The 23,648-nt window shown below is 31.7% G+C and overlaps 2 protein-coding genes across 2 annotated transcripts; one reads left to right on the top strand and one right to left on the bottom strand.

The window, feature by feature from the left end:
- Window positions 1-122: 122 nt before the first annotated feature.
- Window positions 123-5,106, bottom strand: LOC110992172 (protein CREG1). The gene is made up of 6 exons (XM_022257882.2): window positions 4,951-5,106; window positions 3,785-3,973; window positions 3,005-3,159; window positions 2,752-2,871; window positions 1,544-1,625; window positions 123-618 (listed from the first exon to the last, which is right to left on the bottom strand). The coding sequence occupies exons 2-6, from the start codon at window positions 3,966-3,968 to the stop codon at window positions 455-457; spliced, it is 705 nt and encodes a 234-aa protein (XP_022113574.1). The 5' UTR covers window positions 3,969-3,973; window positions 4,951-5,106; the 3' UTR covers window positions 123-454.
- Window positions 5,107-6,044: 938 nt separating this feature from the next.
- Window positions 6,045-23,229, top strand: LOC110992124. The gene is made up of 22 exons (XM_022257813.2): window positions 6,045-6,220; window positions 7,151-7,392; window positions 8,070-8,151; window positions 8,479-8,610; window positions 8,832-8,986; window positions 9,339-9,419; window positions 9,551-9,817; window positions 10,611-10,699; window positions 11,731-11,897; window positions 12,454-12,588; window positions 13,191-13,265; window positions 14,376-14,528; window positions 15,070-15,211; window positions 15,761-15,895; window positions 16,534-16,684; window positions 17,196-17,324; window positions 17,528-17,624; window positions 17,828-18,018; window positions 18,669-18,898; window positions 19,555-20,293; window positions 21,196-21,452; window positions 21,868-23,229. Exons 1-22 carry the CDS (start codon window positions 6,166-6,168, stop codon window positions 23,183-23,185), a joined length of 5,022 nt encoding a protein of 1,673 aa, XP_022113505.2. The 5' UTR covers window positions 6,045-6,165; the 3' UTR covers window positions 23,186-23,229.
- Window positions 23,230-23,648: the final 419 nt, after the last annotated feature.

The following is a 23,648-nucleotide window of genomic DNA, read 5'->3' as shown; positions in this document are numbered from 1 at the left end:
CTTATTATCAATAATATATTTTGCACAAAATAAAAAATATTTAATAAGTTTATTTCATTACATTTTTGTAAATTAAAAATACATTTGTATTAAAGGTTGTAATATTGTATTAAATAAAACTGTTTATATTTATACCGCTTTATTTTCTATACAAGTGAAGATCTAACAAAAATCAATGTATGAAAGTAAAAAACCTAACATTACAGGAATATATATTAAATGTACAAAATATACTTCTTAAATAAATATGTTGTGACATTTGAAAGACCAGGATAGGTCTGGGGATGTAATTTAACATGAAAAGTCTTGTACAAAGAGATCTAAAAATTATAGACACATTTAACGACGCGCTCTACTATTTATAGAAAACTATTTAAACCATTTCTATAACCAATGAAAATAATATAGAACGACAATATTCTTAATCCGAAACCAATAGAGGACCTATTTTGCCTTAAAGGGTTACATGATGATGCCCTTGGCGGTAATGTTGCAGCATTTCAGTACCAGTGTAGTTGTAAGCGAGGTAGTCTTTAACAGGGATATATTTGGCCCCGCCGAACCAGTCCACCATTGCTATTTGGGCGATCTTCATCTTGGTGATAAACCAGTCGTGGTCTGAAATACGTATTTTTTTTTACGTCATGCGAAAAATTTAGGTAAGTATTAAACCTGTTAACCAGCAAATTTAATTTACGGGTTATATTGATACAAGGAGCGTTGAAAACAATTTGTTATGTGCCGAATTCTACTTCACTATAAAACAAGTCATAAAAATAATGCATTAATTATATTATACGAATCAATTGTGAGATCCCATCGTGAACAACCATAACTGAAAATTAACCATAGTTAATATATGTAATTGTAAAAATCAAATATTTGGCAATAACTTGGCAACAAATATATTTGAAGCTAAAATATCCTTGTATAAATGCAAATAGGATGGAGAGACGTTCGTATGCCTAGAAACATTGCAAATTACGTAAGTATGAATAATGATTTTTTTATTATTACATGTTTAACGTTCAAACTGGTTTACAAAAACTATTTAATATATTTTTAAACCTAAGCATCACGTCATAATGTAGGCACCTTGACCCTGGCTTATCGGTGCGTGTTATCTTTGTGTAATTTCAATATTCGCAAATAATGTATTGTTAAAATTGTAATCTCAGTAAAGATGTTATTCCAATACCTATTACTATTTGGGGAGTATTTTATGGAAATCCATATTGTTTAAAAAAATTTTTTGATAGTGTATTAGCACGACTTTGATATTTACAAATTAATACAACAAAATTGATACCGAGGTCATCTGCAATGACTTTATTATTGTCCATAATACTTTTACTTCATTACAAATATACTCGTATAGATGTATACATTTTCTTCATATAGATGTAGCTATATCAAGAAATTTGTAATTATGTACTGTATCATTGTTATGATTAGGTGTTAATAAACGATATAATTGTTTATCAAGGCCATGGCAACATTCTCCTTTTGAAAATGTAAAAAAATATTGGCAATAAATACAAACCAGTTGGCCAAGTCGCCATCGCCGGATGTCTCTCGAACAAAGCGGCCTTCGCAAATTCATACTCGGGAGAGCCGTCTTTGACCTGTCGGAATAATAATGTTTTATTTTAATAAGTACTATTGCGAGCGTTTTTCCAAGTTCCACAAAAATGACTAAACCGATTTTTAACATTTTTTTCACATTACATTTACATAATTAAAATTAAAATGTAAATTTTTGGGAAGTCTTTAAAAAATATTCCATTTCAATCGAATTATAAAGTAGGATTTTGCATGGTTCTTTGCTTGCAATGAGTAGGCTTGGGCGGTGAAAGTGGGACGTTAGACTGGATCGCCCTTGCATAGATCATTATACTGGATTCCATACACAGCAGAAAGATTGTGTAAGTATTTATGGGTAATAGATTTAAGGTACAAGCGTACAAATTACTATATCTTAAATAAGACTTACTAATAAAATTTAAACACAATTTAGTAACTAGTACTTAACACGATTGACTTATAATTGTTTGAGAAATAATTATTGTTAACTTATGTAAAATACATTTACGTCGCTTATACACAAATATTTAAAAACCAACATTTAACAATACAACATTTGAGTATGAGTAGGGTGTTATCAGTTATCTAATAAAGGCATATTTTGCAATCAACAAGTAGGTGATCACCCTTTGTCAGGACTATAGAAATACTGAAATTCTAACTCAGCAGGTTCTAGTTGCACGAAATAACAACGTGCCACGAAGATAGTTTTGAGTTTACAAAATAATATGATTATTTACCTAAAATAATAAAAAAATATTCAGTGCGTTGTATTTCAATAATAGCTTATAATAAAGATTTAAAGGAATTTTAACTGTTAGTATAATAATTATTTCAAACGATAAACAAAGACTATACTTACCTAGGAAATGCTTTGAAATGAATTTCACAAGTCATCTCTTCCAAGCAACACTGTTATATACAAACTTAAAAACTATATGTCAGAATAAAAACCTATTAAGATGGAAATGATGATGTTATAAAATATTACAACATTTTTCATCATTTTATTATCTTGGGAATATTTACAATACGTAGTGTTATCTCTTAGCTAAACCCAAACTTAATCTGTCTTTCTCAGTATGAATCATTTACTTCAATCGTAATCGTCTAACTTACATATATTATTTTATATTCAGCTTTAAAAATATAGTTTACATAACAAACCTTTTTCATTTTTCCGGACAACATAAGACGGGTGCAACGAGGGTCCTCGGGGTCATATTTTTGATTTTCGCAGAATCGTGTTTCCTCCAAAGTAACCAATATCGTGGCACGACTGTTTTTCTAAAGAAAATAATTTAGAACTTTGAATCTTTATTCTAAAAAAAACACTCGAGAACAAATTATTAGTTAAACCTAAACGTGTTTTACGCCGTGGATATTTAACAATTTATATAAAAATAATATTCAAATATACCATCAAATCGCGAGCCGTGAAGTCCAGGGGAGAGACATAAAAGTATGGAATTCCAGTAGAGTTTGCAAGAGACCCGTCAACAATTGATTTTACGTTTGAAAACGGAAATCCCTCGATAGCTGGCAATACTGATATGGTAGCTATAGACGCCCAGTCTGTAAAAAGAATCCTTCTTTAAATATTTTATAAATAACAAACGCAATCATTTAATGTTGACTATATAAGTTAGACTATGTAATTGGTATTATATTGCTATTAAAAAAACATGTTTTAAATGCACACTTATTGTGTGTGGGAAAATAACGATCTTGGAACTGAAATTGACACATATTACAAAATCGGAAAAAGAAAGGAATCTGAAATAGAGTTTCTTTGTTTTATGTTAAGTGTAATGGGATCAAAGGTGATTCACTTTCTGTTATCAGTTCCTGGAAAGTATCGATGTGGAAGTAAACATCGTACAAAGCCTTTTTGTCCTTTTACTACATATAAGTACATTTATTTAAACTAGTGATTCACGCGACGAGATTCTTTTTTTAATATTTTTTTGTGGGTATGGTACCTGTTTTCTCGAAGAATGTTTTAACTATCAGATGAAAGGATTACATTTGCAGAATAAAAACCATCTAGGGCTACTATAGGATTATACCCGTACTTCATACTTAATGGCAACCTACTCAGTGCGTCCGCAGCAGTTATTCATGATTGTTATTTGAAAAAATTAGATCGGAGGTTAATCATAAAATCCAGCTAATATAAATTTATTTTTTCAATACGTACTGGAATTGTGAAGGACATATCTGGCCATAGCAACAAGTTTCGTGTGATCTGGAGGACCAGCGTGATGGGTCTTCCTGGTAGATATTTCATTAGTTATCCAATTACCATGATGCTTTCCTTTGGGGAATAGATTGCACTCTCCGTACAAAATTAGACAAGTAGCAAAAATAATCAATATCCTCATTGTGCCTAAAAAAATTATCAAGTTTGAGAATTATTTTCATTCTTTGTCTAATAATAATTACCTATGTTTAATTGTAAACTAGAATATTAAGGAAAACTTGGTCAAATATTATTTTAACGGGTCTTATTATTTTACGAGTCAAATATTGTTTTATGGTGTATACATTTAAATGATAATAACATTCATTTTATTTTAAGAAAAAAAAATTGAGAACCTGCTCCTTTTGAGGACTAGCTGGTTAAAAATTACTCATACCGACAAAAACCCTTTAATTCGTACCTAGTTAGTACACATTTGAGTTTTGAGCAATCGGAAGTTCAAGTCGCGTCCCCTAGTCGAACTATAATTTTTAATAATTAAATGCAATGTTACAATTTGCAATACATATCCTCGTGACATTCAGTATTTTAACATATTTGCTAATGTATGGAAAGCGTTTGTATTTCTATTATTTAAATAAAAATATAAACCCAGAAATTATACGGTTCGTCTTTTATCTTGGCTATTGTATATTCTCTACCTTGTTCAGTAGTATCTTTTAAGCTTCTACTGCTCAGTAAGCTTATGAAACTGGCAATTACATATTATATACATAAATATGGAAATATGTTAAGTAGGTACTACGTAAACTATTAGATTAGACGCACTTTAAATACCTCCTACATAAATATTGACTCATTATAAAAAGTACGTATATATTATATATGTATATATAAACCAAAACTAAATAACTGAATTATAAATTTTCCTGAATCACGTTTTAAGGTCATGGAGTGTGCGAAGTTGCCGCGTAGTTTAAAAAGTAATTTGGCAATGTCGATTATCCGGTGCTCTTTTAATAGGTACTTTTAATAATAACTTTAATAGTTATCCAAATAAAAATTAAATAAAGCTTCTGAACAAACATTACTTTTAAATATTAACAAGAAAAAAAATAATTCTACTAAGTTATTTTTTTATTTATTTCCACAGCATTACTTACGTGTTCTAAAGCCTCCAAATGCGGTTTGTTTAACTTAAATAACGTTAATTAATTAATGCATGCACAGTCACGCAGTCCCACCAACTGCTCAGTTTCAAACTGCAAATAGAATATAGCATACAATTTTTATCAGAATAGCACACCGTCAAACACGTTTCCTGCACAGACTAGAAAGATTATGTGTTGCGATAAAATAAATATGTATTTCTTTTAAGATTAGCAAACTACACAGCTTACAGCTATCAAGTGAAGTACTGGATATTTAATTTTATAGATAAACTCGCAGTTTACTTACTTTACTATGATGAATTTTACGTATAAACGTTAACTTATTTTTTGAAAGTACACGGGGAAAATGGGCAGGCTCACCTGATGTTAAGTGCCACCGCCCATAGGTACTCTCATTGCCAGAGGGCTCGCAAGTTTGTTACCGACCTTTTAGCACGCTCTTTCTTGAAGGACCCTAATAGATTCAAAATTACTTCAGTGGGTAGCTGGTTTTACATAGCCATTTCACCGTGGAACAACGGACGTCGAGGTGATGCGATTGTTTTTTCATTGGTTTGTCATTATTGGAATGCAAATCACTCGATTACGTCCACAATCTCACGTCCGCGTCTTGGTCATGTTTGCACTCCTGTTTATCTAGCCAAGCTTCGGATAAGGGATCACTCTATCTGTGAGTGTGGCTTAGATGAACTCACTGTATCTCACATACTATTTATACTGTACTTATCCTAGTCCCCCGTCCTTTAAGTATTAAATGTTTGTTAATATATTTTGTGTTTAGTCCATATTGCAGATTTTGATGTAAATATATAGCAAGTAATAAAATTAAAGTGTAATATACATATAAATTATTCATAAATAGTATTTAATCCTGTTTTTTTTCTCATATTTGTGTTGTCTGTGCTGTCTTTAAACTATCAATAATCGAATTCCAATAATTTTTTTTAGGTTCATAATAATTATTTTTACCGATCAATCTCCTTCGTGCCTTCTCCATCTACACGACACTGGCGAAGTACCTTGTGCCCAGTTGGCAGTACAAATTACAGCCATAAAAAAATAATAATAATGCAATAAAGAATATTTAATGCTCTTTGGTACTTGGTAGTCGGAGCGGGCCGCCGCCATATTTTAAACTTTTACAAGATAAACAAATTTTTAACTGTCAAGAGTAAAAACAAATATTTTTCAAATACAAGCTTTTAAATGGACAGTTCAAGTAAAAACTGTCCTAATTGCTGCCAACTTTACTATCTGAAGGGTGAGTTCAAAGTATAAGTTAGCGTTTCGCCGCCTAAATAAATACATCTGAAAAGTATAGGATATATTGAACATTCTTGTTAATATTATTTTCCTGTATTTTACAACTTTCTCCCATGCGATTTATCATATTGCATACACATTTATCTTTTTAAAATAAAGCTTGTAAAAGTTTAAGTTTAAAGGATTCCTAACACCTAGAAAATATATTTAAGTGTTATTAAATGAATGTACATTGACTTCTAAAACCTTAAATTCCTCTATAAACGCCAGTATATTTATGATATATAAAGATAATAATAGTTTATCATAAATTATTCAAGAGTTATCTTGAATTGCAATGCTTAGTAGAAATAAAACGCTACTTGTGTAATGATTTTAATAAAAATCATTAACTTTTTTCATAGAGATTGGTATAATAGTATAGTTTAACAACAACATCTATATTCTACAATACTTTAGCAGTTCTACTATTCTAGATTCTATCTGTTGATGGATTTCAGCATTATCGCCTGAAGGATATGGAAACCTGCCTATTGTTTTATAATGTGGTCATGCCATGTGCCATAACTGTGTATGCAGTATACTAAAATCTGTTGATGGATTTCAGCATTATCGCCTGAAGGATACGGAAACCCGCCTATTGTTTTATCATGTGGTCATACCATGTGCAATAACTGTGTATGCAGTATACTAAAATCTATTGATGGATTTCAGCATTATCGCCTGAAGGATACGGAAACCCGCCTATTGTTTTATCATTTGGTCATACCATGTGCCATAACTGTGTATGCAGTATACTAAAATCTATTGATCGATTTCAGCATTATCGCCTGAAGGATATGGAAACCCGCCTATTGTTTTATCATGTGGTCATACCATGTGCCATAACTGTGTATGCAGTATACTAAAATCTATTGATGGATTTCAGCATTATCGCCTGAAGGATATGGAAACCTGCCTATTGTTTTATCATGTGGTCATACCATGTGCCATAACTGTGTATGCAGTATTCTAAAATTTGAGGAGCCTTTGGACTGTAAGATATGCCAGCAAGAAATGACAATCAGTCAAGAAGAACGGGCCATTATGTTGAAAAATAAGACTGAATTTGACAAATATTTTCCAGTAAATGTATTCATGTTGGGAGAACTCACAATGCAACATCTTAAGGTATCTTACCTGATCTTAATATATGAAACAAAGTCTACTTTGTTGGAACATAACTTGAGAATGATTGATTTTCATGGATTTTGGGTTTGTCTCAGTCCCAAAAACCCAAATCCATTACAAAATAATCATGAGTTTTACAACTGCAACATTTTAATAAAGCTTTTAAATTTACATATTCTAAATATTCAGATAGTGTAATATTTGAGTTTAAAATGTATAATAATGTCTGTAATGCAAAAGGATTGACATATATATTCATTGCTTGTGTGCATTTTGAAGTTTAGTTTGTATAAACTAAGCAAAATATATTATTAATAGTTATAATTATATAGCTACTTTATTAATTTATACAACAAATCAAGGCACATTGTAACACTAAGTATTGCAATTTGGTGATAGTAATCAAATTAATATTTATTTTGTATTTACTGCATTACATTCATAAAATTATAAATTAGGCTCAGCTAATGTCTAACACTTGTTCATTGACTATTAGATGATACCAAGCCACCAGATAGCTAGTATATTATAATCCTCACTGTTTAAAAAGTAACATAGATGAATAACAGATGACTTTGGACTTAATTAAAATGACTACTACTAATACAGTATTTTATTATTAAAAAGGGCTTTAAATAATAAATATCATTATAATTTGTATATTTCCTGCTTTACAGGCTACTAAAGAAAACAAAAACCTAGAAATACCATGCTTTATTGACCTGGATGCTATCATCAAAAGTACTCAGACAGCTGAAGGTACCAGTCTAATATAAGTATAAATATTACATCCATTAGCTGTGCACAAGTTTAAATCCATGGCATATTTTCCTCCAGTTTGTATTTTTTTTTATCACTGTTTTCACGTTTTCTTGGATCAGCTGTGGCTAGGCCTCTTGCTATGGTTCCCACTTGATCATTGTTTTTGGTGCCAAACAGTATTAGAATTTTTAAAGAATTAGTTTATCATATAACTAACAGTTTTCTTTCAATACAAAAACATTAGCATTAATTGCAAAGATGTTCATTAAAAATAATATACAGCCTATATTTTAAAATCTCTAAAGTTTTTTATTGCACTTTTAGGGGAATGTACTGAATGTGGAAGTCCAAGTGATAAAGTCTGTCAACAATGTGAAACAATTTTGTGTGTTTCTTGCTTTAATAAATCTCATAAGAATTTCATAATATTTAAAAACCATGTTCTGCAAAATCTAGGTAAGTGCCATATACATACTTTTTCAATTTATTTATGCATTTACAACATAACATATATTAGTAACTAGCGACTGAAGCTTATATTAGCATATTTTTTTAACTTAAATAGGTGTGTTTATATACCTTCATTATAATATGACATTTGGTATCAGATTAAATGATATTTTTTTTGTTTTTATATGTCTTCTGATACTCTGGTATCTTTGTATTCTATGTTTCAGGAGTGAAATTTGACGAAAGCAACTGCAATCTGCATCAAAAAAGGCCCTTAGAATATTACTGTAAGACATGCAAGAAACCCATATGTGTTGACTGTTTACTTCTTCCTGATGAGAAATCATGCAAGAATCATGATTTTGTTTCCATTCAACAGGAGGTATAACAGTTTTTATTATTTTTATTTTTATTACACACTAAACAACATTTGAAAATCTGATATCCAATTATATCTGTACACAGCATTTTACACTAAATATCAAGCAAACAACATACACATATTAAACTTACTGACAAAAAAAAAGAAAAAAATATATATATATATTAATTAATTCAATTTAGTAATTAAGGTTGCAAGTATTCACCATGATATGGGATATCAATATTTATGGATTTACACATTTTAAAAATATGCTTGCAATGCAATTCTATTATAATACACACTTTTCATGTTAGGTTAAATTTACAATGTATGTATACTGAACATTAAATAACAATTTATTCATTTTCAGAATGAGAGATTCCTTGTTGAAATAAAACAAGCAACACCCAAAGTAAATGAGCTTTACAGAAGACTCACAAAGACTGCTGTTGTAAGTACTCATTAATATTTATCGAGTATTATAATTATTGCACAGATAACAATTATTTCTATGGCAAAAATTGTTATTTAAGGAAAACTTATGCCATCTCCATAGCATTTATTTTGTATATTTCTTAACAGGATGTTGGAAATATACTTCAAAGCATTCAAAGTGAATCTGATCATTCGGACTTCACTCAATTGTTAAATCAAGTAGAGCAACATTATTCTAAATTAATTTCACTTATCAAAGCGGAGAAGGACAAAGTAACTTCAAAAATAATAGAAATGAAAACATTAAAGAAGGAATCATTGTTGGAGGTCAAAAATAATATTGAGAATGCTATCAAGAAGACAACTCAATTTTCTAATATTCTCAAAAATATTGATCAAACAGAACTTCAAAAGGTATGTTGGGTAAGATTCAGAGCCAACGATTAACACTAACTGACTTCTGAATGTCAACACCGTTGGACGGTTCCATTTGAAACAGTCACTCGAGTAGTGAGAGGCTTTTTTAAAACGCTGACTTCATGGTTAATATATATTACAATTAACATTAATTTGTTACACTACAAACAATTACACATTTACAATAATTATGTTTTAAAACCCTATTTCATCATAGAAGTCAATCATCAGTTATAATGTTAAAAGACTTTAAAAACCTTCTTCTATTTAAAAACTCTTACATGTGATAAGTGTTACCTCCCATTACTAACACATTCAAACTTGAACAAACACCAATAAGTTTTTTTTTGTTAATAGGCATACAATTAGTTACTAGGTAATTTAATGGACTCTCAAAATGGTGTGCAATTTTTTATATAAGACTTTAAAGAGTTTAGAGTTGGTTTAGTACTTACAAATTGTTTTAATAATTGTATTACAGTTTTCAGTATGTTTGTTTGGTTAGTCGTGGTTACATAAACTTATAAATTATATACAAACAAACAAAGAAAATGTCTTATTACCTAGTAAACAAATACACTTATGAACGTCAAAAATATTAAATTAATTGTTAATTGTATAATAAATCTTATGAATTATTTATACTATTCAAATTATTAAGTTAAAAAAGGGTTCTGTGTGTATTATACACCTGTTATGATAAATAACTTAATTATAACAGCTGATAAAATATCACAAAATTTCGGAATAAAGCATAAAATATATTTAATAATAATAATACTTTGTTTAGGTTAATTGGGCAGCTGTTCTAGATGATGCAAAGAATATCTTAAATCAGCCCTGGTATTTGAAAAAGGACGATTTAGAGGATAGCATTCAGTGAGTTTTAAGTGTAATTGTATTTTATTTTCTTCTCACCCTTGTTTATCTTATTGAATACTAGCTGCCCATCCAGACTTCGCACGGGTGGGTATTTATTTTTTAACATTTTTTGCATGCGATGAAAGATATTTTATAGGCATTTTTTTACACCCAAGGAGTAAGTAGCTTTAGAAGGGAACCTTATTGTTTTTCTTGCAGATATACCTATATTAATCGGTGAAATTGGTGAACTTTTTGAGCCATTTTCAGCCATCGTTACTTCTAAATTTTTTTTCTTCAAATCTTTATCTATACTTCTATACTAATATTATAAAGAGGAAAGGTTTGATTTTTTGTTTGTTTGTTTGTTTGTATGAATTGAATAGGCTCCGAAACTACTTGGCAGATTTGAAAAATTCTTTCACTGTTGGAAAGCTACATCATTCCTGAGTGACATAGGCTATATTTCATTTTCAAAAAAAATAGGCATCCTTACTAAAATTACGATAACATTAACATTTGTTTATTATTTGATACAATTCTAACAGAGGGCGCTGAGTTAAAGGTAGTATAGTTTAGGTCCGTGTCGTGGTACCAACGTTTCACATAAGTTCTCCTACGGTTTCCCTTGATTAATTTACTACTATGTAATATAACAAAAACCTTAGCCACAGCAACGCTTGGCCGAGTCTGCTAGTTCTTTATATATTGGTATAGATATACTGTTTTGCATTTTTTGATATCTCTTTGAAATGATGTACTCCTCTCCTCGAACACACTATCCCTAAAGCCATAGTCGGAATCGGTCATAAAAACGCACTAGCGAGCCTTACTGGCATTGAGTGTCCATGGGCGATATCACTTTACATCAAGTGAGCTTTCTGCCCGTTTCCCCTCTGTACTATGAAAATATAAAAATGTTATATAAAAAAAAACTGATATCATGTATATAAAACTAGTTGTTTTAATATAATTCTTTACTCTATGTAACAGAAGTTCTTATGCCAATTCAAGATTAGATTTGAATCCAATATTATATTTTGTTCAAGGGTGACCGTCAATGAGAAAATATGTGATGAAGTCAAGGGCTATGTTCATTTGGAAGGCACAGGTGCTGCTGCATACAAACTTTGCACGACGAGTGAATTAGAAGAGCAGGGTATAGAAGTGCCTTCAGCTCCGTGCGCACCGGTTTACCCCCCAAAGATAGTAAGAGGTAGGTTTTGTTTTTTTTTGTTTTTTGCAATAGTTATAACTTTATGCCAGATTCAAGTAAAAGCTAGGGATACTAAACGCGAGAAAAAATAAAGAAATATGTACATAAAAAACCAAAGGGATAAGCTAGTTAAAGGTGAGATATTTAAAGGAACATAATACATTCACAGGTTATAAAAGAAAGTCAAGCGCTACAGTTCGGTACCGTATGACGGCTTTATCACATGACATCTATCTATTCAATTATGTATTAACATTATCAAGCAGCTTACCACGTAATTTCAATTGGATTCCAAATTTTAAATACCGAGTTTTCTTACCGATTTATTTGAAACTTGAAGTTTGCTTTCCTCGTTAAAAGTTCAATAGTAAAAAAAATAGAAATTTCGTAATAACCTTGCTAGCGTCATACTTCAAAAATAATTCGATTCATTGTGAGCAATTCATGAAAAGCAAGCAATTACAATTTCTTTTAAATTCCTAATTTAGCTATCGCGAAATAGATTATAATCTGTATCGAAAATCTTACGGTGACATTTCTATTTGAACCATTTCAGATATACGTCAGGTGGAAAAGAAAAAAGAGCCAACAAAGTTAATATTGTATAGAAATGCGCCGACATACCGCTCAAAGAGTGGATCTTTCTCTTCCGTCAACTCCTCCAATAGCGAAGCGACCACGGAATCTGGATGTATGTAGTATTTAAATGGCGACTTAAATTTATTTTATAGATAGCTTCAAACCAATATGCATGTTTAATATATGACAGTTCTAATTTTTATCTCACATCAAATTTATTAGAGCAGAAATTACATAATTGAAAAAATAGTAATGGCCGTTCAAGTACCTATTACGTAAGATTTACTGCAATTTGACTATTAATCGTAAATACCGTTATTTCAGAAAAAGTCCTTAAAACACTTTGTGTAATATTTATTAAATAGGGACTTTGATATAAACATAAATGTATTAAAGTAATATATGATACTTTACTGATTTATAATATTATGGGTCTGTTTCATAATGTCCGGATAAGTTCCAAATAAGCTATTTATTACTTAATTGTAGGACAAACAGTATTTTTGCGTTTCACGACTGTCAGATAGCGCGATTCGTCATGAAACGCGAAGTATTTTATTTGGAATTTTTATCTTCCGAATAATTTGTGTTGCATAGCTATTTGCTACTTTATCAATACATTGTGAAACAGGCCCTAAATTTACTAATACATACATAATTTTAAATACCTATTTTAATAGAAGTAATTTTATTAATTAAATAATATTTAAACAGTTGAACAATTCTTGAAGCCGATTGTTCAGTCAGTGTCACCGTTTCCGGAAAGTCAGCACCCAAAGCTGAAGGAAGGTAAGTTAAAACTAATGTGGTTTAGTAAATGGTTTTGAAATTCAAGAAATAAATATAGTCAAACCTTTGATTTTGGTCAATACAACCGGTAACGTTGTATTGACCAAAATCAAAGGTCCCGGCTACTCTATTGTATTAGATTATTATATAGATATCTACACTAATATAACTAAAGAGGAAAACTTTGTTTGTTTGTTTGTAATGAATAGGCTCATAAACTACTGGACCGATTTTAAAAATTCTTTCACCCTTCGAAAGCTATATTATCCACGAGTAATATAGGTTACATTTAATTTGGAACAAAAATAGGGTTCGGTAAGATATTAGGGTTTTTCGGACACAAGGTGTAAAAAATCAACCAAAAAAGTTACTTATTTTGCGTATCCTGCCTAAACTATTAAAGATTAAACCATAAATGTTTTAAGCAATTGTAGATCTTATAAATATCTACAAAAAAGTCCGCGACACACTATACCTATCCATGTCGAGTGAGGCACAATAACCATAAATGATATACGTGGCAAAACGACGTTTGCCAGTTCAGCTAGTATTGTATAGGATTCTTAATAACAATGTCAATATCCCTTGGTAGAATGCTTACGCGACCCCAAGTTACCCCAACAGTGACGTGATTGGTGGGAGGGGTTTAGTGGGTAGGTCTTTTTAGAGCGAAACCCACATTCTGTGTGGCAATGCATTCCCCTCAATAAAAAAAAATAACAATGTCATCGGCTGTTACGATTATCAGTTTTTAGAACGGAATACGAGTAGTCCCTAGATGTCGTTCTAACAGATTTTGACTTTATTAATAAAAACTAATTGTCTTGTCTAAAAGCTAATATATTAGGCTTATTTTAGTGCCTACTTTAAAAAAAAACATTTTTGATATCAATGTTTTCCTTTCGTTAAATGCGTACTTAAAATATAAATTGGTGCACAACCGTGATTCGAACGCATGACCTCAAGAGTTGAGAGTCGCAGAGAGAATAATCATTATCCAAGAACAGTGGCACCGCCGTAATTTTTTAATCATATTACGATTTGTTTAATTACTATATTGTATGATTTGAAGTGATTTCGAAACATAAGCTCTTGTCATTTTTTTTTCAGGAAGTCAAGAAGTCATATACATCTCGCATATAATCGATCCTCACAACTTCTTCGTACAAAGAGCATGCCTTCAACCGCGGGTACAGGAATTGTTGCAGGAGTTTCGAAACCCCGTTTCCTTACCTAAGCCTGCACCCAATCATATTGCTGAAGGTTTGTTTACATTTATATGTACTTTGCCTAAATTATTAGTAGGAAAAAATATTCCAGTTGGGCAACCCCTACATGCAAAAATAATATTGTTAAAAAAACACATATTTTTAGCTTTCTTGCGACATAGGAAATGCTCATTAACCTCAGTTTGCAGTTATTAACGCAGTGTACAAAATTATTTCACTTACAATAAAATCAAACGTGTGGCAATCGCGCACTGCCACGGAAGCTTATTACATAGCATTTTTATCAATGCGCTATTTATTTATTTTTTAATTATGCAGTTTTTATTTTTTGATATTAATTCAAATCTTTTGTTTGATATTAATCTACCATTACCAGACTAAGGATAACACGCCTATATATTCTGTTTCACTCTAATGCGTATTGGCCGCACCTATGTTACCTCACCGTGTTAGGTTAAGTATAAGAGTGAATAACAATAAACGCCAAAATTTTAATGCTATTTAAAAATGATGTCAGCCCTGCCACCGATTATAAATTTAACCAAAAACAAATTTTATAAAACTTATGTTTACAGGCAAAATATATTTAATGCACAACAGTGCAGACGATCTGTGGCTTCGATGTCGTATAGTGAGCATTGAACGCAAGAAGCCTCATACTAAATACCGCGTGTTCACCTTCGATTTTGGAGCCACTGAAATTGTTACTATTGACAAGTGAGTTTTTAATTTTTATATTTATTCATCTTCAATAATAAATTTATTATGGAAATTAAAATGAGATTTTAGCGAATTATTGTATTCATACTGACAATCCTTTGATAGAATAGAACAGCCTTTATTACCTTTCTAAAAATCAATTAATAAAATTTCACATGAGTGAAAGAATGCTATAATTGTGTACATAATACACATTATTTATACATTGAAAACCATGAGTTTTGTATAAGTTAACTACTATCCTTGAATTTATAAGATCTGTATGTCCTTATAGCTGAATGTAACCCTGACTTGTAAAATAATCATTGTGTATACATGTCTTAAAAAATTTAAAAATCGTAATGTGGTAAGCTGAAGGCCCATAGAGAAAATAAATATTACTGGAAATTCTTCTTAACAATATGGTCGTTATTTAAATAATTATAAACTGATATTTTTTTGCTAACAACCATCACCATCATTAAGCATTCTAATGAATATTGAATCATGATCGGTTCATACACAGCTACAATACAGATACGTCAAGCTAATTTTAATTAATTTAAGGTTACGTGTTCTTCCACCCGCTCGTATACGTTCCCCACCCCCTTTCGCTATCAACTGCTGTCTCGCAAATTGTCAACCAAAGAATGGTACTTGGACCAGGGACGACGCTTTCCTCATACAGAATATTGTTGACAAGTAAGTAATTTAAATTACTGTAATATTCTGTATTATATATATATAGCATCGCTCAAAAAGATAGAGAACAGTGGAAAGGATTAGAGGAGGCCTTTGCCAAGAGGAACGCCGAACTCCCGAGATATACTGGAGTGAAAATATATTAAAGTTTAAATATATCAAGTGACTGAGTTTCGGAGATAAAAGGCTATATTATATTATGTAATAATATTCTGTATAAATGACTTCATTTTAAGATTAAGATACACATGAGACTTGAGACATATAAACGTGACAATTTGAATGAAATTTCGTTTAGATTAGACGGCTGGTGTCAGGTCTTACTTGCCTATTAGAAAAAACAAATGATCACAGACAACAACATAAGATACAGAAAGCTATGACCCAGGCCCAAAAAGGTGTAGGGCGACTAGTATTATGTGTTTTTCCACTTCTCTGTCCTACTTCTTTTTTATCTTTTTTAAGAAGAGTTCTTTTAAAAGAAGAGGTGGCAATCCGACAGGAGGACTATCTGACCAGCTTTTCACTGCCTTTTTGTGTGTTCTACTGTAAATAAATAAAATAATAATATTAACATGCCTTAATAGTTTAAATTATTTTTTTTATAAGAATTACTAAATATTATTATTCTCTTTTAGCAAACAAGCCGTGATAAATGTCAGACACGTTCGATCAATGGCGGCTGAAAGCGTTACTCTAGAAGTTGACGTAACCACTCTAGAACACGGAGTTAGCCTTGCTCATGCCCTTGTATTCCACTCACGGGCCTATATGCCTAATAGATTGCCGGTGAGAAGTAACATCATATTTTTAGTCATTTAATTGTATAGAAAATCATCTTTGTACAGAAATTCTTAGAATTGTTTATATTTACCGCAATATTAATCATAATATTTTATTGATTAATCATTATTAAACTATTGTTAATTAAATAAGCGTAAGTTGATGCTAATGCTAACATTAGGTCATATAACCAAAATTCATCATCATCAGCATTATTTAAAATACCCCATTTTGATACCTTTAAATATAATTAAAAAATACTTGCTTTTATACAAAAATTATTCGCTTCCGTATTATCGGAAATCAAATGAAAATACATTGAAAATAAATCAAATGTTCGTGTCTCTGGAATAATTACCAGCACTGTGGAACTCGTCTGCACGTAATGCTGAGCCGGGGCCGCAAACGCGTACACACATGTAAAATGTACCCTATTCGTTTAGAATGTTTTTTTTTTTTGTTTCTGTCTGTATCGTTAGTAATTAATGATAGTTTTATGTTTATTATTCTGTTATAGTATGCAAAGCTACCCCAACTTAAAGAAAAACTTAAAATTTTCGATAATAATTATCATTTCCAACGAGATAGTGAGGTTGAAGTCTGCATTACTCACATTGAGAGTCCGGATCGCTTCTTCGTCCGATTGGTGAGTTAATAATTTTATAATTAAATTGTTAATAAATTTTTAAGAAAAAAATTGTAATGTGACTAAGACTTTAAAATATATTGTGTTTCTTTTCTATTGTTAGTACAATAATATCTATTGACTGGTTAATTTGCCATGGACAAAATATATTCATCATAAATTGCAACAATTTTCTATGTATTTATTATGTTTGTATTCTTTAGTGCCATCTTCAGACAGTCTATCAAGATGTGTGTGATGAATTGGAGCAAGAGTTCAGTGCGAACAATAAATCAGGAATAATATACCTACCTGAAAAAGGTGAGATTTATGATGATAAGTCTTATATTAGTTGCTTTATCAATATTACCAATTATAATATATAAAGTTTTAAGTTCATAATAATTGTGGATAAATCTAACTGGTTTAGTGTTTATTGGTGATATGTTTCACAATAGCTTTGCGTGTAAGTATCGTTAACACGCGTTGTGAAATAAGGGGATATATTTTTTAATAAATTATAGATATGGTGTGTGCCGTGGACGTTGAGAGGTATGGGGTACGTAGCGGCGGTCGTTGGGAACGTGCACGCATCTGTCAACTCCCAGGTCAAGGGCGCGTTCGCGTATTTTTACTTGACTCGGGATTTACTTTACTCGTACACTGGGATGCTTTGCGACGTCTCACGGCGAAGCACACTACACGGCAGGCTCTGGTATTAAACATTATTTAAGGATGCTAATTAATGCACTTTTTAGTGTGATTATGTGTGTTCATTATCACACTATATAGAAAACTTTTGTTTCTAGACTTTTAGTCCTATAAGTATAATTGGTGAGCTACATATGAAAAAATAGTATAGTATTGCAATTACAAAACTCCTTTCTAGAATTTGGCTTGAAGAAAAAAGAAATATTTCACACTTTATAATATATCAAAATACATAAACTTGTACGTACGATGGCGTTCGGATGAAATTATAATTTGTGCCAGAAATATGTTTTTTTTCTTTATTTTACAAAATAAAATAGTATATCACAAAATGGGACATTAGAAAACCGCTGTGGTTTGTATTAATGTAACAATAGCAGTCATGTCTAGTAGCGCGACAAATGCAGGTGAAAGTAGTTTTTTAATTTACAGTTTATGTTGGTTAGTGTTAGGCTATCTATTATCTGCTTGGGTAGACTATTTATTAACCGCGGTAGTAAATACCGCAACGTTCTCTCCCCATATACATTGTTTGCTCTCGATGTACAGAGCCGAACTTGCGTTACCGCTAGAATCTGTACAGGCTATACCTGTAATGTAATCCTACTCTTTATTTTATTCACAATATATTACGTCTAAGACATACATTTTTAGGCAACAGAATGTAACTTGGCGGGCATTACACCAGCGAACAGGAAATGGAGTCCCGAATCTGTACAGCTTCTGAAGAAATTTGAGGATCGCTTGTTGAAGTTGCGAGTGGAGGAAGCGCGGTCACATGGATCTCTTGGCGTTAGGCTTTTCAGCACATCATCTGACGATGATGAGGAAACTATCTGTATCAATGAACTAATGGTCCATCACAAATATGCTATCGCATTTGGGTGAGTTTTAAGTGTGCGGTTTTTTTTTTAATTTTGAGGTATCTGATGTATATTGTGAAATTATTTTTTGTATTGCTAAACAATACGAAGTTGTAATATACAGGGTGTACCAAAAGTCGACGTCAAGTCGAAATTTTCTCATAGGTTTACGTAGACTTTGTTTAACAAAAAAAATTCTTATGGTCGATCTAAGAAATAATGGACTCAGTGTTATACCACTGTAGAATCCTTATTAAATGCATGTAATACTATTTTTTTTCAGGACGATCAGTTGAAGTAGTGCGAAAATTAATTTTAAAAACTTGGTATAAAATGACATTTTCCTAAAAGTTGGAGTGATCAGCACAGAGTTTAGGATCGTAGGTTACATTAAACATAATTCGGGATGACAGAAAAAATGAGAGAAAAAAAATTGGCAAAAAGTAAATATTTGTAACAACAGGAATGAAAAAACTGTCACATGGTGTGCATTTTCTGGAATAACAAAAAAATATCCATAACTTCAAAAATACATGATTAATTTTTTTTTTTTTTAATTTTTCTGATAACTGGTGTGGCATTACCTATGAGAAAATTTCGACTTTTGGGACACCCTGTATATGTATTTATATAAAATATATATGTTTTTAACTAATTTGCACTCTTATTTTTTTTAGACTAACAATGTTCAAAGATAACATAGACGACAAATATCGCGATCAGAAAAAGATAACCAACATACCCGAAAAGAAAGTTCAAGAAAAAGCTACCAGTAAAGCATCATCATCATCATCTTTCGAAGCAATAAATAAAGGTCCACTGAGACTAGAAGTTAAAATACTAAATTATAATTCGCCTTCTCAAATGTACGTTTCATTGGTTCAACAGCAAACGGCACTAAATGAATTATTTGATAATATACAAAAGTATTACACAAAGAAAACAGATCTTAAACCCAAAGAAAATTGGAATGTCGGTGATAGATGCTGCAACCTTTCAAACACGTCAAAAACATGGCGGCGAGCTGCTATATTAGAAATTATAGATAACAATGCAAAAGTTTTCTACTGTGACTTTGCTTGTGTGGAAACTGTGCCCTTGAATGGTTTAAGAGTGCTCCCTGAAAAGTTCTCTTCTATTGGAGATGGAGCCATTTTGTGTCATCTCTTTGGAATAATGCCGGCGGGACAAGAATGGCCCTCTCTGACAAAAGAGTATTTAGGGGAATTGCTTGATGCATATTCTCGTATATTTATTACTAAGACGGGTAAGTTTAAGGGCAAGAGTATGCCCGTTGAATTGTGGGTTTACCACACGACACCAGGGGGCGCGCTCGATCCAGACATTTCAGAATGGCGATGCCTTAACAACAAGATTATTGACCAAGGCCTTGCAATACCAGATAAAAGTCAAATGGTAAGAAATGTTACACAGTCAAATCTCTATAACTCGAACCTCGTTAAGTCGAAATCTCTTCTTCTAAGTCGAAAAAAATTGCCATTCCCTTAAAAAAAAAAAAAAAATGTTTATTTTGGAACAAAAGATCGCTTATTCCACGTAAGTAGATGCCTACTTACTCATCGACAAAGAAGACAGAGGGTGTAGGCCGAGAGAAAAAGCCGGCGTAAAAAGCTCTCGGTACTCTTTTAAAAAAGCAAATCATCAAACAATACTACAATATTTAAAACAAATATAGCAAATTAATTAGAAGTAGCCTGCCCAGCACTAGTCACAGGCCCTTTTCTCAACTAGATAATTGCTAACTTTATGTAAGCCTTTTTACACAGATTTTCTTTAATACATTTCCTAATAATTTAATGAATAATTTATTAAAAGGCAGAGATAAAAGAACCTCTGGGATTTTATTAAAAAAGAGTATCCCTTTTCCCGAAAAATAATTACTAACTTTAGATAGTCTAGTATGTGCTAATTGCAGCCTGCGTTTGTTCCGAGTATTGTGCGTATGTTCTATTCTAGTATACTTATCACAATTTTTTTATACACACATAATTATACATACACTCAACTTTCTAAGAAGTACAGCTTTTTTTATTTTTTTAGGGTACAGTTTACTTTATTAATATTTAATTCGATTTAATATGTAAAACATATAAAGTACAGGGGCAGGTTCAGCTTATTCAAACTCTACTCTACAAATCGAAAAATACACTTAGAAATCACGCCTGTGTATTGCTAATGTCCAAGTTCTTTTTTTGCATTTCTCTGAACATTCGAGTTATAGAGATACCACTGTACGTAAATAAAATTTGAGTTTGAATATCCCAACAATTACTTATTTATTACGACTATGGTTTTAGGCCACAATAGAAGGTTCGGAACAAGTGGGTGATTTATCATTCCTAAACTTGACCGGTTCAATTCGAGACTGGCTTCAATTAGAACCAATACCAACGAAATCTTCCAAGGTCAATCCACCCCAAACCACTCAAGAAACGACTGATATCATCCAAGAAACGGATGCTGTACTTGCCTCTTCTGATACTGTGTTTGAAGTAATAGCAGACTGGTTGCCGCCGGAGCCATTTAAGAAAAAAGAGTTTAGGGCGGTTCCCACGTTAGTATGCTGCTATTATAGTCTCATCATAAATGCCTATGCTTGTAGGTTACATATTATAGCTTAATAAGTAAAATCCCGACTACTAATATCTCTTTCCTGTTTTATAAATTTTTTTTAATGATATATTCACGCCCTTTTTCCCGAAGGGATAGGCAGGGTCACGGTCCCTACTACTGCTACGATCTTGACATATTTCTCTCGCTTCTTCCACTTTCATGACAGCCACCATGCATGCTCATCGGTTATGAGAATTTTTGTCTTGTCCCATTTCTATTACCACTTGTCTATTACAATTTGGTTCGGGTCCGACAAGTCCTAACCACGAATTTTATATTTTAGTACACAGAAGCAGTATATTAAAATAACACAATCGAAAATATAAGATAAAGTTCTTAATTTAATAAATTTTCAGGTACATCGACAACAAAGGTATAATTTACTTACATGACGTTGAACAGCAGGACTCTTTGGAACTTATCCAAAAGGCTTTGTATACGCGCTTCAAAGACCCAGATCCCAAAGCAAAATTCGCAAAATGGTCAGTTGGAGAACCATGTATCGCTCAATATTTTTTGGACAACCAATTTTACAGAGGCCGCGTTCTAGAAGTAAATAGCGAACCACCGTCATGTCTCATACACTACGTGGATTACGGAAACGAGGAGATTTGTGCTTTTGAAAATCTTAGAAAAAGCATTGCACTTTATCAGTTCCCAATCCAGGCAAGCAAATGCGTATTGAGTCGCATAAAGCCTAATGGCAAGCAGTGGGATACAAAATCCTTAGATTATATTCACAAATCGATAGTTGATAAAGAGTGTTTCGTGAAAGTTTGCGGCGAACCCATTGGTGGAATTATTCCCATCGAACTGAAATTTGACAAACTCTGGATTAATGACCATTTAGTAGATTTTGAGTTAGCACAATACACGGATGGGTCTAAGCCTATCGTTCGTGTATATGCCTCAAATGTGAATCAACATTTAGAAACAGAGTCTGTGGAAGACTTAGATTCGTGTCCCGACTACATTGTCAATTCTAGTGACGAACTAGATAAATCTGTAGAATCTGTGTCAACCAATGAAAATAAATCATTTGGAACTGCTGACTGGAATAAAATGATAGAAGAGGACTTGTATGAATTTAAAGAGTTTCCGAAAAATATAGTTTCAGAATTTTTGTGTAAAGTTACCGAACTTAACGGAATAAATAAACTTGAACTAAGCATTATATTCGACGAAGATGAAAACGAACAATACGAAAATATGTATGAGAATCTTCAACAAGATTGTTTAAATATGAACGCTTTAAACGGAATATTAGAAAACAAGGCTTGCGTTGCAATTTTCCCGGATGATAATAAATGGTACAGGGCGATTATATTACAATGCAACCAGAATAAAGGACTTGTAAAAGTTCACTACGTCGATTATGGAAATAAAGAGATTATATCTCTGGCTAATGTGCGAGAAATAAGTGATGACTATTTGACACTTCCACCTGCTACTATCTCTGCAAAATTACATAATGTCCATATAAATCCAAATATAGATCCAGAGAATGTTATAGAAGAAATGGTTGCCATATTTGCTGACCGTGGTCCTTTTCATGCTAAAATTATAGATAATGACGGTGAAATTCCTTCTGTTGAAATTCGCGATGATGACCATAACTTAGTTTATGATGAGTTATTTAAAAAAGAGATATTTTTCCATGCTGACTCAATTTAATAAATAAGTTATTACATGTTTAAAATATATTTTTTATCTTTTTTCCAATGGATTTCTTTACTTGTAAGCACTTTAATGGTCAATACAGGAGGATATATTTTATTACTTATTATCATTTCAAAAACCCCTTTTTGAAATGATAATAAGTAATGGGTAAGGGGTGTTTTTATATGTGCGATACCTGAGTTTAAAAAGGCTCTTATAATTTAGTTGCGTTACTCGTATATAACGTACATTGAATTGTAAACATATTTCGTACTGATTAAAATTGAGTTAGCTTTGTGCTTACTCGGTACGTAATAAAAATTTTTTCCAAGTTTTATCAAAAGCTATGTGTGCTTGATTAGTATCAGTTGAAGATGTTTATGACGCTTGTGCCTGCTTTTCATTTTTATGTGGCTCTCAGTACCTTATCTGTGGTTTTGTACGCATAATTCAATGATATAGACTGTCAAGTATAAGT

The sequence above is a fragment of the Pieris rapae genome, chromosome 8 (assembly GCF_905147795.1).
Source record: "Pieris rapae chromosome 8, ilPieRapa1.1, whole genome shotgun sequence".
Lineage (NCBI taxonomy): Eukaryota > Metazoa > Arthropoda > Insecta > Lepidoptera > Pieridae > Pieris > Pieris rapae.
The sequence above is the reverse complement of the archived record's forward strand: the minus strand, read 5'-3'. Positions and strand labels throughout refer to the sequence as shown.